The following is a 12,021-nucleotide window of genomic DNA, read 5'->3' on the forward strand; positions in this document are numbered from 1 at the left end:
GGAAAACACTCTGAAAACGGGATTCCATTTGGAAAATAAAAACGGAAAAGACATGACTGTTGAATTGACCTTTTTAACGGTGTATTTATTGCGTTTATGGGGATTTAAACTCTTTCCTTTGTCTTTTAGTGGACGTGGCTCCATCGATTGATGTCCGTTTCCCTAGCAAATCGGGGGCAAACAGGGACTTGTAGAGAGGAATTTATCAGACCCTAAATTATACGTAGGTACATAGATAGGGAGATTTTATATGGTGTAAGCCATTAGTCCTATGTTTTTCAAAAAAGTACTGTAAGGCTGACACCACAGGATGATCCAAGCCGTCCATTTCTTGGGCCACAACGTAAATAGGTTGGGCCCCAAAACTCATTTTCATAGTATGATCCTAACCCTCCGATGGATAGAAGTTTCCACAATGTGCAGTCCCATAGATAGGAGAGTTAAGATCATTCTATGGAAATGATTTTTGGACACAACCTATTTACATTGTGGACAGTTTGGATCATCCTATGGAGTGGGCCGACCATACTTTTGAAAAATATGGGTTTAATCGGCCACACATTGTATAAAATCTTGATAGATAGATCATAGATATATAGATTAAGGGCCTCAACAAATATAATCTGGAGATGGGTTGTATTACAAGGCGTGTATACACTGTATAATCTGTGTATACAATACAGGGACATGGAAGAAAGGGCCTTGTCCCCAATGGTCTTAGATTATACGAGATTGTATATTGCGTAAGCTCGTATAGTCCAATATTTTTTTTTCAATAAGTACTTACAGCTCACACAATAGGATGATCCAAACCATCCATTTGATGGGCCACAATGTTAATAGGTTGTCTCCCAAAAATATTTGCATAGAATTATCCTAGCCCTCTGATCTATAAAGGAACTGCATATCATGGAAGATCATACGGTTGGGATTATCCTATGAAAATAATTTTTGGGACCCAACCTGTTTAAGTTGTGGCCCATCAAATGGACGGTTTGGATCATCCTACAGTGTAAGCCGTACAATACTAATTGAAAAATACTAGACTACTGTAGACATCCCATTTTGACCTAACCCCCAATTTCCCCCAAATTCGAATAAAATCTTGAAATTGAATAATTCCCGAAGCGTCTCGAACGTTGAGTCCCTAAATGTCCAAAGAACCGAGCCTTCAATGCAAAAGAACCTGAAAAATCCAAAAGCGCCCGCTTGAAAATCATTTTTTTTTAATATCCTTAAAACTTGAGTGATCCTGAAGCCCCATTGATATCCTCCGTTCAATTACCCCGACTTTCCCTTTTATTTTTCCCGGAATTTACAAAAAATTGCAAAATACCCCTGAGTTTTTGTAGCGGCATCCCCCTATTTGAACCTCGGGATCCAATGCATATCGGTATAGTCGTATTTTGATATTTTCACTAACCCAGCTTGTTTTGGGATTTAAAGAAGTATTAAATGGTTTTTACATCTTTCCAAAGTACTCCACAAGTGAGAAAAGACAAGCCGTGAGGGTGTAATTATCAAAATATAGATGTGTCAATATCATGTCCTTGGAAGAATAACTAAGGGAAAATCATTTGCCATTTCCCCTTTCTTGCTTAGACCACCCGCTGTAGCGCAGAAAATATGTTAAGGAGGGCTGTCCGAGGAAGAAAGAAGGGGCATATGTATTTTTTTTTTTGTTATCGTTAGAAATGAGGTGAATTAGCAAAACAAGGGTACCCATTGATAAAAAGAAAAAGCAAGTAGAGCTTAATGGCAAGAGGGTTATACACCTTATCCTTGGGGTACTTTTGTAAAGTTGACATGACTTTCTTTGCAAGCAAAGAGCTTGGACCATTGGATAAGAGAGGTGAGGTGTAGAGTCTAGATGAGCTAGAATATTCTAGGTCTTTTGTGATAACGAGATGAGATCAATGGTTGAGAACAACCATGAAAAGAAAGATGCCAAATGAAGGGATGTGATTAGCCTAGGGAAGAGCCCTAATTATAAAACCAAAACGAGAGAGAGCTGCTAGAGTATTCTTTTTTTTCGTGGGGGAGAGAGTAGAGGCTGAGAAAGCCAAAAATAGAGAGGAGGAGAGGGAGAAGAACTCAGCCTCAGCTCACCTTCTTCTGAAACCCATCCCCACCACCTCCGTCGCCTTCTCCAATCTACCTTTTCTCTGCAACTCCAAATCCTCAGCCACCTCCTAATCTAAGCCACCGAACCAAGCCCATTTCATTTTCAGCCAAACCCATCTTCAACCTCACAACCATTGCCCAAACCCATCTCGCTCACCGTCCTCGGGATCGGGGTCCACAACTGCATACGAGCTTACACCATATAAAAACTTTAGATTATATACACTGTAAAACAGAGATTTGGAGCCCAATCCCAATCAGACAAATGGTGAGAGGAAGCAGAGCCCTTTTGAAGGCATTCTCAGAGCTCCTCGTTTGCCCTCTTTCCAAGCAACCCTTAAGGTATCTCTTATCCCTTCTTCTTTTTTCCCCCACAAAATCATTCCTTTGTCCTCTTAAAAATCACTGGTTTCGGCTTCATTTTGTCTTTTACAGGCTTTCTCAAGATTCCAATTCTCTCATTAGTGATACCCTTGGCGTCTCTTATCCCGTAAGCCCTCCTACCCAATTTCCCAAAACATCTCTCCCTCTCTAATTTATGTTTTGTTCTTTTGTTTTACTTAGATAGTTGATGGAATACCTTGTTTGGTGCCAAAGGATGGAAAATTGGTGGATACCCATGATACATCTACATCTGATAATACTTCAGACTCATCTCCTGGCTAATAATTGTTCAGAAGGTAACTCATGTTTGTTAATTGTTGTATGATTGAGGAAGAAAGAGAGAAAAAATCAATTGAGGTTTTGAGAGGTTAGCATTATAGCATATATACATATGCTAGCCTTAATAACATGGAAAGACAAGATTGCCCTTACATGCAATAAACTCTTAATAATGTTGAATGTTAAGGAAGGTAGAGAAGCTAGCTTAGATAATTGCTAATTTTTTTATGCTATTTTTTGTAATTTTGCAAGTTCCTTTTTCTCATTAGTGATGTTCTAGATTACTTCAGGCATATATCATGTTATTGTATTGCAATTCTGTATGTTTTCTTTGTACTTTTTTTTTTGATGATGTGATTTTGCATGTCTTCCTAAAATACTCTTCCTGTAGTTAATGACAAGTAAATTTTTTTTGAATGGCAAATAGTAAATATTATTGACGAATAGAAAACCCAACGATCAAGAAGGCCAAAACAGGGTGGATACAAAGAAGACAAAGAAAAACCACTAAGAGATATAGAACACACCACCAAAAAACACAAGACCTCATGGTGGAAGAAAATAAAAAACTTCCATAACAGCCCTCCCAACTCATGTCTTTGCTAAATGATCAGCATCCACATTGGCTGCTATATGATGGAAAATCACCCGAAAGCCCGCCCCTCTATCCTGTATCTAATAAATTGTATGCACAAATCTCCAGGGAAAGGGATGACTCCTATCCATCCATCCATCCATCCATCCATATTATCACATTCTGCGAGTCATCCTCCACAATTAGACTACTGAGGACGGATGGATCAGAAGGAGACTCCGCTAATGCGATTGCATGGGCTGCTAGTCGGAGCTCCGGCCCCTGAAGAATTGCTTCTACTCTCGATGAGATACGTGACCTGGTTCGCTCTATTCGACCCCTGCTTGAGCACAGAAGGTGGTCGGCAAACTCAATGGCAGATGCACTAGCGAAGGAAGGTGTCCTCCTCCTTGAGAATCGTGTCGTTATTAATGAGTCCCTACTGCCGGGTTATTAAGGAGTCTCATCTTTTTGGTCATTTTATCCTAGCTTTATAAGATCCGCACTGTGGGACAGCTTGTACCCTATATCTTGTAATTCTCTGGATTTTGAGTGAAATATCCGTTATCTTTCAAAAAAAAAAAAAAAAAGAAGTCCACTTTTCATGTCAATTAACTTTTATAGTATTTTTTTTCGAAGTTTACATGGCTAATCCCACGGTGCTTCCTTCTAAAAAGTGATTTAAGACTCGTATCTATGTAAATGAGCCTAGACCTTCTAGTTTATTGTATCAAGTCAGTTAACACAATCTCTTGTGCACTTGGGAGTGTTTTCTTTCTTTTTCTTTTCCTTTTTTTTTGTGAATGGTTGCACTTGGGAGTTCTACACTTGAAGGATGCCCCAACCGTTGGTGTGATAAAAAAAAAACGTTGTTGGTGTTTAGTATTTGTCATGATTTCTTGATTCTCACCATTTAATGGACCCATACTTTTGGTTTGTTCTACGGAGTAGTTTATGGAAGATTGAGCAACCAAATACTTACTCAAAATCGGTTAGGCTAACTATATATTGTTCCTAAGTTCTATTGTGCAAAATGGCTATAGGGATAAGGGAGATGCTGATAGGCTATGTGGTCTGAAATGTTCTCTTGGGATGTGAGCAATTGACAGAGAGCTTCCGATTGTGCTTCCAATATGCTCTGAAATGTTGGATTGGTATTCCGACAATTGAGTCTTTATGTGTTGACATCTTTCACACTCATGTTTAATCTCAGACAAAATAAATTTTGAAATATTTAGAACAATATACTCTCCATGGGTGCACCAGAAATGTATTCTAGTTGTATTGAGCAATTAAAACTTTCCCGCATGGAGCATCCAACTTTTTTAATGCCTTCAAACATTTAAAGTTGATGATGTGATTCAACGCTAAGAAATGCTATATTCATCCACAAGAATGTTTGGAAATGAAGCAACTCACAGTATCTCAAGTAATGATGGTAGTCAAAGCATGCCCAAGCCATTTCCTCTTTTGATTGATTAACACAAGCAAAAACATGTTATGGTATCATCCTTGTCACTTGTTATGCATTCATCCTGTACAATACATAAAGGCCACCATTGAAAAATGCTGAAGAAAGCCTCAAGTATGAAGTCATTTTGGGTTTCTACTTGGAAGCTACTTTGAAGTCTAAGACTAATAATACAATTATGTTTCATTTAGCAAATGACGGCATATTCTACGTCTTGGATCTATCTAATGCTGAAGTTTTCTTGACATTCTCCAAGACACAAAAGTTGAGCTACATTTGCTATCATTACGTCTACAATCAGTCTTGACCGTTTCTTTTGCTATCACGCGATATAAGTCCCTTACATTATAAAAGGGATACCACAAATTTTTCCCACTGATATCACTTTGTTTCTTTAAGTTGTAAGTGCTTAAAATAGGGCCTACATATTTATTATGGAAATCTTAAGTGATAGTGGCCTTTCAGTCATTTGTAATCAATCACTTAAATTGTTAAGTGACCGCAAGAGCCCACATTGTAACATAAGGGAATCATTGTATTTGTGGGATTTGAAGTGAGTTAGTTTCCATGTTGCATTTCAGGAGTTGCAGTTATTTATAGTATGATTAGATAGAGTCCATATAATGAGAGTCCTTAAGCCATTCAGAGTTGACTAAGCCATTGATACTTATGTTGTCACTATCGGTAGAAAATTGGATTCCTTTATTAAGAATTCTGTTTTAAGATGGAAAGTCCGTGAAGAAAGGGTCCTAAGTTGTTAGGAGTCCTAGTAAGGGTAGAAATTGGGGTTTATAACTTGATTTGTGTAAGGTTTAGGAATCCTAGTTCTCCCATAATCATTAATTTCGTGTGGTTTGAAGTATCTATAAATTATAAAGGTCTGTAGCCTTAGCTATTATCTTAATTGAATAAAATTTAGTTTATGCTCCCAAGATTGGTTGCCAGCCATTGCTAATTTTCTTTATCTCTCTTTTCTCTTCCCTCTTTAAGGGAGCATCAATCCTCTCACTTTGTTCCCTTTCTTTCCTTCTACTCACTTTATTTCTCTTTTTAAAAATGTAATCCGCGGATTCCGGATTCACATCAATTCGGTATTAGAGCCTTGGTTCCAATGGCTTATCGGAATAGTGGATTATGATGGGAAGATCCAAGACTGTGGATCATAATCAATGCACTATGGGGATTAGAGATTTATTGGAATTTTATGGTGTTAATGAACGAGAATGTTTAGAATTTAGATTGGGTAGAAGTGTTGGATATATATTTATGGCAGCATAATTTGTGCCATTTAAACAAAAAAGAAGATTAGATTTACGGAACACCTCAAAGCACATCAATCATAAGTCACCCCACGGGTTGTATGTGCCTTAAGTAGGGAAAAAAATCCTAGATTGGGAAAGGAGAAAGGATGAGGTTAGGGTTTCGTATGGAGAGGAAAGCTATGTTTAAGGTTACAAATAGTAGGAAATTGGGTTTAGGGTTTCAAATGGCGTGAAGCCTAGGTTTAGGGCTTTGAATAATTATGAGAACTATGTTTAGGGTGTTGGAAGGGTATTTTGGACTTTGTACATGTAATCCTCTTGCACGCGGGCACACTTATATATATGTAAAATGTTACATGGGAGCTCCCTAAGAGACTCTCTTTTTCTCTCTCACTTATTCTACTTCTTGTAGACACCTCATTTTGATCGACCCCTAATAAGCTCGGTTAGGATAGAAACCCTATTAAATTAGTGTTTTAGCGTCCTCAATTTGTTCCTAGAATAGGTTAAAGTCTCATTTAGGTTCCCATAAAATTTCATCTGAATCTATCGCGGTTTGCCTAGTAAACGAATGAGGTTTGTAGTGTAGGAATAAGGGTGGCGATTTAGCTAGAAAAAGGGGGTGCGCTTGAACCTGGAAAGCTAGTTCAAGTTTACTACAGAGGGCTGTCCAGGAAGATATGCAGGCGTGCAGATTAATGTGTACCATAATCGGGGGGTGCATTATCCGGGAGCAGGGCAGTTTCGTAAATAAGGAAGATTCATTTCTTCCTTTTCAAGTAATGATTAGAGCCTAATCTAGATTAGTGGAGGTTTAGAGCTAGGATTAATTGGGAAGGAATCTTAGGAAGCTTCCTTGGAAGCTTCTTAGGTGGTTAAAAAGCCCTCAATCCTCACCATTGAACCTAAAGAGGATTTGGAGGGTTGAGATCAATTTTCAAAAAGATATTTGTTGCAATTTTTCCCCCCTTTGCTCTTGCCATGGACTACCTTCCTATGTATAGAAGAGTACCAAATGGCATAGATGGGGGTTTGCCCATGGAATAAAAGGGGGTTGAATATGTCATTTCTATTTTTCTCACCCGAGCCACCCCTTGGCTGTGAAAAGAACAGTGGTAAATGCACTTAAGGGGGCTGTCCATGGGACCAAGAGGGGGTAGAATATGGTATTTCCATTTATATAAACCCAATCGGTTAGGGTATTGCTGGAAGTGTTAGATTTAATGTGGGTGTGTGGGCATGTTTTTGAGCTGTGTTGTGACATTCTATTTTTCTATTGAATATTGTGTTTACCTCATTTAGACAACTCGTATTCATGTCGAAACTGGACACACGAATCCATATCCACAAATCATGATTACATGTACTTTCTATTTTAGCCGTGTCCCCGTTTCTAAAGTTTGGGCGTTTGCCGTGTCTGACACTCCGTGTCCGTGTCGACACGCGATACTCGTTTATGTGTCCACAAATCATAGCTTTTTTTTAGAGTTTAAAAACCCTTAACTATTAAGCAAAAGTTTTGGGAAATAACAATGTTTTAGAGTTTCAAATAGTATTTTTTAAAACAGAAAGTTGTCGAATGTATGTTTACATAGTAGTTGGGTACTTTATTAGAAAAATTATCATGGTTCTCAATTATTAATTGTTATATATTTTACAGATTAGGGATTTTTTTAGGTAAATCCTTAAATGTTATTTTCACAGTTGCTTAGATAATGCTCCTGCTGACAGACTTCAGATTCTGGAGAGTGCATTTTGTTCAGTTTCTTTTGCCTCTTTCTATTTTTAACTTTTTTCAACGACTCTGTTAAAATGGGTAATTTGAACATTATTAAGCCTTTCTTAAGGTATAACGTGATCTCTTAAGTTATTCTCTGTTCCCATTATTGTACCAGGTGTAGAAATGAATTTGTTTTCTTCTGAACACTTTGAAATGGTTAGTTAGTGCTAATATGTACTCCTTTCCATCTTGTTGTGTTTTTCAAGACCTTTGGTAAGAAGGGAAAGGCCTCAGCTATTAAGCACAATCTCACGTTTTGCATTATCAGTTCTTTTGACATCATTACTATAGGAGCTCAAGAAATGGCAAGTGGAAGTTAGGATTGCAGGGCTTGAAAATTGCATGAAAAGAAACTTTTTGACTTTGTGTTAGCCTGCAGATATTTGTTCCCTTTGTCTTCTGTAAAGGGGCATTTCTTAATATGAACTTGCAAACAATAGTATAACTTGATTTCCAATAAGATAAGCTATCCCTCATTTGAATTTGCTCATATCTTAGTTTGTTGCTCTTTCTTTCAATTTACTTGGATCTTATGGTATGAATTATATATATTAACTCATGTCTGCAGAAGCTACTGTTGTGATAGTGAAAAGAATACTCAGTATATGATTAGAACGCTTTTTAATTGTTGGTCTGCCTTCAAGATCATGGAACCATTAGGGGCGTAAATGGATATTCGGAAATTCTTCGAAAATTCGATTACCGTCCGCATCTGAATCCGTTTAAAGTGAATATTATCCGAATCCGTTTCAAGCAGATATTTTCCGAATCCGTTTAACTTCCGAATCCAAGAAGTAAATCCTTTTTATTTATTATTAATAATATCATTAATATTTATTTTTAGTAATGACACACTATATTTTGTTTCTAAAAGAAAAGTGAATTTTTAGCCCAAACCAAACAAAACAAAAATAGCCCAAACCCATTTCATCATATACAAAAAAAAAGGAAAAACCCAAAGACCACTACCAACACTATCATCCATCCCCACCGCCTCCCTCTCTCTCTCTCTCTGCCTTTGTTTTAAAAGGAAGAAGAGGATCTCATATATTTTAGGGTTTGAGAGTTAATTTTGTGAAGAGAATGTAGATGTCTAGTTTTAGGGTTTGAAAAATTCATTCGAGTAAGAAGGAGAAAAAATATAAAGTGCTGCAATAAAATGTTCGAATTTACCGGATAAACGGATACGGATAATATCCGAATTTGAACAATATCCGGCGGATACGAATTCGGTAATAAATATTAAATATCCGTCGAATCCGAATCCGAATTCGGATAGTGGATATTGTAATCGAATTCGGATATAGCCATATCCACTCCGAATTCAATCCGTTTACACCCCTAGCCATTCTCTAGTTCACATGCCTTCACATTCTAGAACAAAATTTTTTGGTGGGCAGAAGGAAAGTGGACCTTGATAGTCTTCTCTTTCTTTTTTCTCTTAGGTTTGCAATGGATTTAACACTGTGGTTAGGGCTAATCTTGCCTTTGTTCGCGAGATCTTTCTTAGCATCTTGAAACCCAAACTTGCTCCATCATTGCTTAGCCACAAGTAAGAAGGATTCATCATAGCCATTTTTCTAATCCAGAGACATCAATCTATAGAAGTTTATGGTCATCTTCCAGCGCAAGGTTCTTTGGTGTAGAGCATAACTTGTATCCGAATCTGTTATGGGTGCAATCGGGTCGGGTTGTGCTTTTGCTAAAAAATGAATTGGAATAAACAAAACCCGACCTAATTTTATGGTAAAAGCTCAACCCAATTTCCCAAAATTTGACCCGAGTTGCACCTCTAGAATCTGGACAGTACATTTTTTTTTTTTTTCAAATTTCGCCGAAATTGACAAAATTCCCGAAATTTCGTCCGTTTGGTACGTTGCGCCAATTTCAGTTTCGGAATGTTTTGGTTTCGGTCTTGACCGAAATCTGAAATAATTTTGGATTTCGGACCCGAAATAATTTTGGATTTCGGACGAAATTTAAAACCATCGAAGTAGTAGGCAAGATCCCTCATGGGACTCTGGTTGAGTTCAAGTTTTTAAATTTTGACCGAAATCCGAAATTTCAGGTTTTGGTTGGGTGAAGTCGAATTGTTACAAAATTTCAACTGAGCCGAAATTTAGGGAAATCTCCAAAAAATCTTGTTTTAATTCTTTATTTAATATTATCCTGATAATTTCGCCGAAATTTTGTACGGGGTAAAAATTACTTTATTTTATTTCGATAGATTTTGTCCGATATTTTGAAATTTTGGTTTCGGTGAGGGCCAAAACGCATTCCGAAACTGAAATTTAAAACCTTGGTTGAGTTCCCTGAAAAGGAATCAAAAGGTTTTACCAGATAGATAGTATTGGAGCAATAATGAAGAGGGTTTGCTTGAATTGTGACTCGTGAGAATGAAGACTAGAAGATTTGTATTTGTTTTGGCAGGAATAATGCTTTATCTTTGTGACCCAGTGAAAATGTCTTTCTTCATTTGAACTTTGAAAAGATGACTCTTATCTCCATTCTTAAGAAGCTCCCAAAGCACACTCGGCCTGTCATATTAGGAGAGGGATTTCTAATTTCTGTGCCGAGAGCATGCAGTATGGAGATCAGGAATAGTTCAATATATTTACAGCCAATGAGTTTTGATTGCATTCAGTTCCATCCGAGTTCTAACCTGAAAATAGTATAATGGTTTCCACTACAGGTGGGCTTTAATCACTCAAGTTCTCTCTGGAAAGATGTGAATCAACCTAAGTCAGATGCACAAATGAACATATTGTGATGACAAAAAGTGTAGTTTTGAGCTAAACAATGGCATTATTGTAACTAAGCACTTTGAGTTACATTGTCATTTTGCTTAGAAGGAGGTGGGTGTCCTTCGAAAATTGTAATGATAGAAGATTAATTTGTTTATGTTTCTCGTTGTTGGCAGTTCATTAGCATGATGGGATGAGGAATGATCACAGCTCGAGGGTGATGCCTAAGGAGGCCCTGTTTGGATTGCAAGAATTTTCTAGAAAAGTTTGGAAAGGAAAAATATTTCTAAAATTTCCTAGTTTTTTACACAGAAAAAAGATAATTTGAGCCAACTTTATTCAATTTTTTATTTGGAGAGACCTTCAAATGAGATCCACCCAGAGCATTGAGTGCAGAACTCTATCCACCCTTTGTTGACTTGTTTGAAGCCCAGTCATGAATGCCACAACAGGGTTTCAGCTTCTAATCTGTCACATCTAAATATCTAGTACATGGGGTGGAGAAATCAGAACTAACCCACCACTTTCCATCATTTACTAACACTTAAATGAGATATGTACTTAGGTTTCAGATTTTCAGACTCCTCATCAAGCACAAGGCTGCCTTCCCCATTTAAGCCATTTCCTATTCTGTCTACATTAAATTGGACTAACTAACTCACTCATAAAAAAAAAAAAAAAAAAAAAAAAATAAAAAAAATTGGACTAACTGCTTAAGAGGTGGGAGCAAAGTGTCTACATGCACTTCACAAATTCTTCAATGGGGGAAATAGGTATTATTGCATGTCAAATGAGGCCAAACACCCACCTAGAACCAAAAAAGAGTAGAACATTGAAGGGGCCATTAAAGAGGATCTAGCTTTCTTTCTTAGTCCAATGGCTAAAACCACAGACCAGCCCACTGACTACATGAGAACAATTAAATCAGCAATCATCCAATAGTAAAATGGTTGCAAGGAGAAAATGGTGTTGGGGTATGGTGAATCAGGTTTTGCCTGGAATTTGAGGGACTTTTGGCAGTATTTTTGCCTCTACTAGGGGTGTCAATGAACCCGGCATGGACCCACACGGGTCAGAGGGATCCATATCAACTGGATCTGAACTTTGTCCATTGGATCCATAACCTAAGGTCTGAAAATATTTTGAATCTTGAACCAGAGGTAGTCACAATATCCAATGGAGGGCACTAGATCCTAGTGGAGGGCACCAATGGATGAAAATATCCTTCATATTTTTGGTCATTTATGTCTACTCATGAGGGGTATTTTTGCAACATTACAAAAACCCTGCTCAAAACAACAAATTGAATTTCTTTTGGGAAATGATATGAGCAGAACGATGTTTTAATAATTGTGTTAACCCATTTTCTCATTTCATTATTTAAAGAGCTGTAAAAGATTATT

The 12,021-nt window shown here is 37.4% G+C and overlaps 1 protein-coding gene across 19 annotated transcripts; it reads left to right on the forward strand.

Annotated features, from left to right (window-relative positions):
• Positions 1-2,037: 2,037 nt before the first annotated feature.
• LOC143864152 (Trm112p-like protein) lies at positions 2,038-11,821 on the forward strand. Of its 19 annotated transcripts, none has more exons than XR_013241106.1 (5): positions 2,038-2,466; positions 2,560-2,614; positions 2,693-2,804; positions 9,320-9,506; positions 10,567-10,793. XR_013241106.1 is itself a non-coding variant. In XM_077375014.1 (4 exons), exons 1-4 carry the CDS (start codon positions 2,390-2,392, stop codon positions 10,800-10,802), a joined length of 252 nt encoding a protein of 83 aa, XP_077231129.1. In that variant the 5' UTR covers positions 2,038-2,389; the 3' UTR covers positions 10,803-11,821. The 19 variants fall into 19 exon arrangements, 12 of the variants coding, with proteins under 12 accessions (XP_077231129.1, XP_077231134.1, XP_077231132.1 ...); XR_013241105.1 differs by lacking the exon at positions 10,567-10,793 and adding an exon at positions 10,305-10,558; XR_013241110.1 differs by lacking the exon at positions 9,320-9,506 and having other exon boundaries at positions 2,722-2,804.
• The last annotated feature ends 200 nt before the right edge of the window (positions 11,822-12,021 follow it).

This window comes from Tasmannia lanceolata, unplaced genomic scaffold, assembly GCF_043159265.1.
Source record: "Tasmannia lanceolata isolate RefF3 unplaced genomic scaffold, GAP_Taslan_0.1 ptg000048l, whole genome shotgun sequence".
NCBI classification, from domain to species: Eukaryota; Viridiplantae; Streptophyta; class Magnoliopsida; order Canellales; family Winteraceae; genus Tasmannia; species Tasmannia lanceolata.

What these genes read in the sequence shown, in the direction of transcription:
- LOC143864152 (XM_077375009.1), top strand. Translation starts at nt 2,390, where the DNA reads ATGGTGAGAGGAAGCAGAGCCCTTTTGAAGGCATTCTCAGAGCTCCTC. An exon ending in CCCTTGGCGTCTCTTATCCC is followed by an intron (nt 2,615 to 2,692) that starts GTAAGCCCTCCT and finishes TTACTTAGATAG; the next exon opens with TTGATGGAATACCTTGTTTG. An exon ending in GGCTAATAATTGTTCAGAAG is followed by an intron (nt 2,805 to 3,490) that starts GTAACTCATGTT and finishes ACAAATCTCCAG; the next exon opens with GGAAAGGGATGACTCCTATC.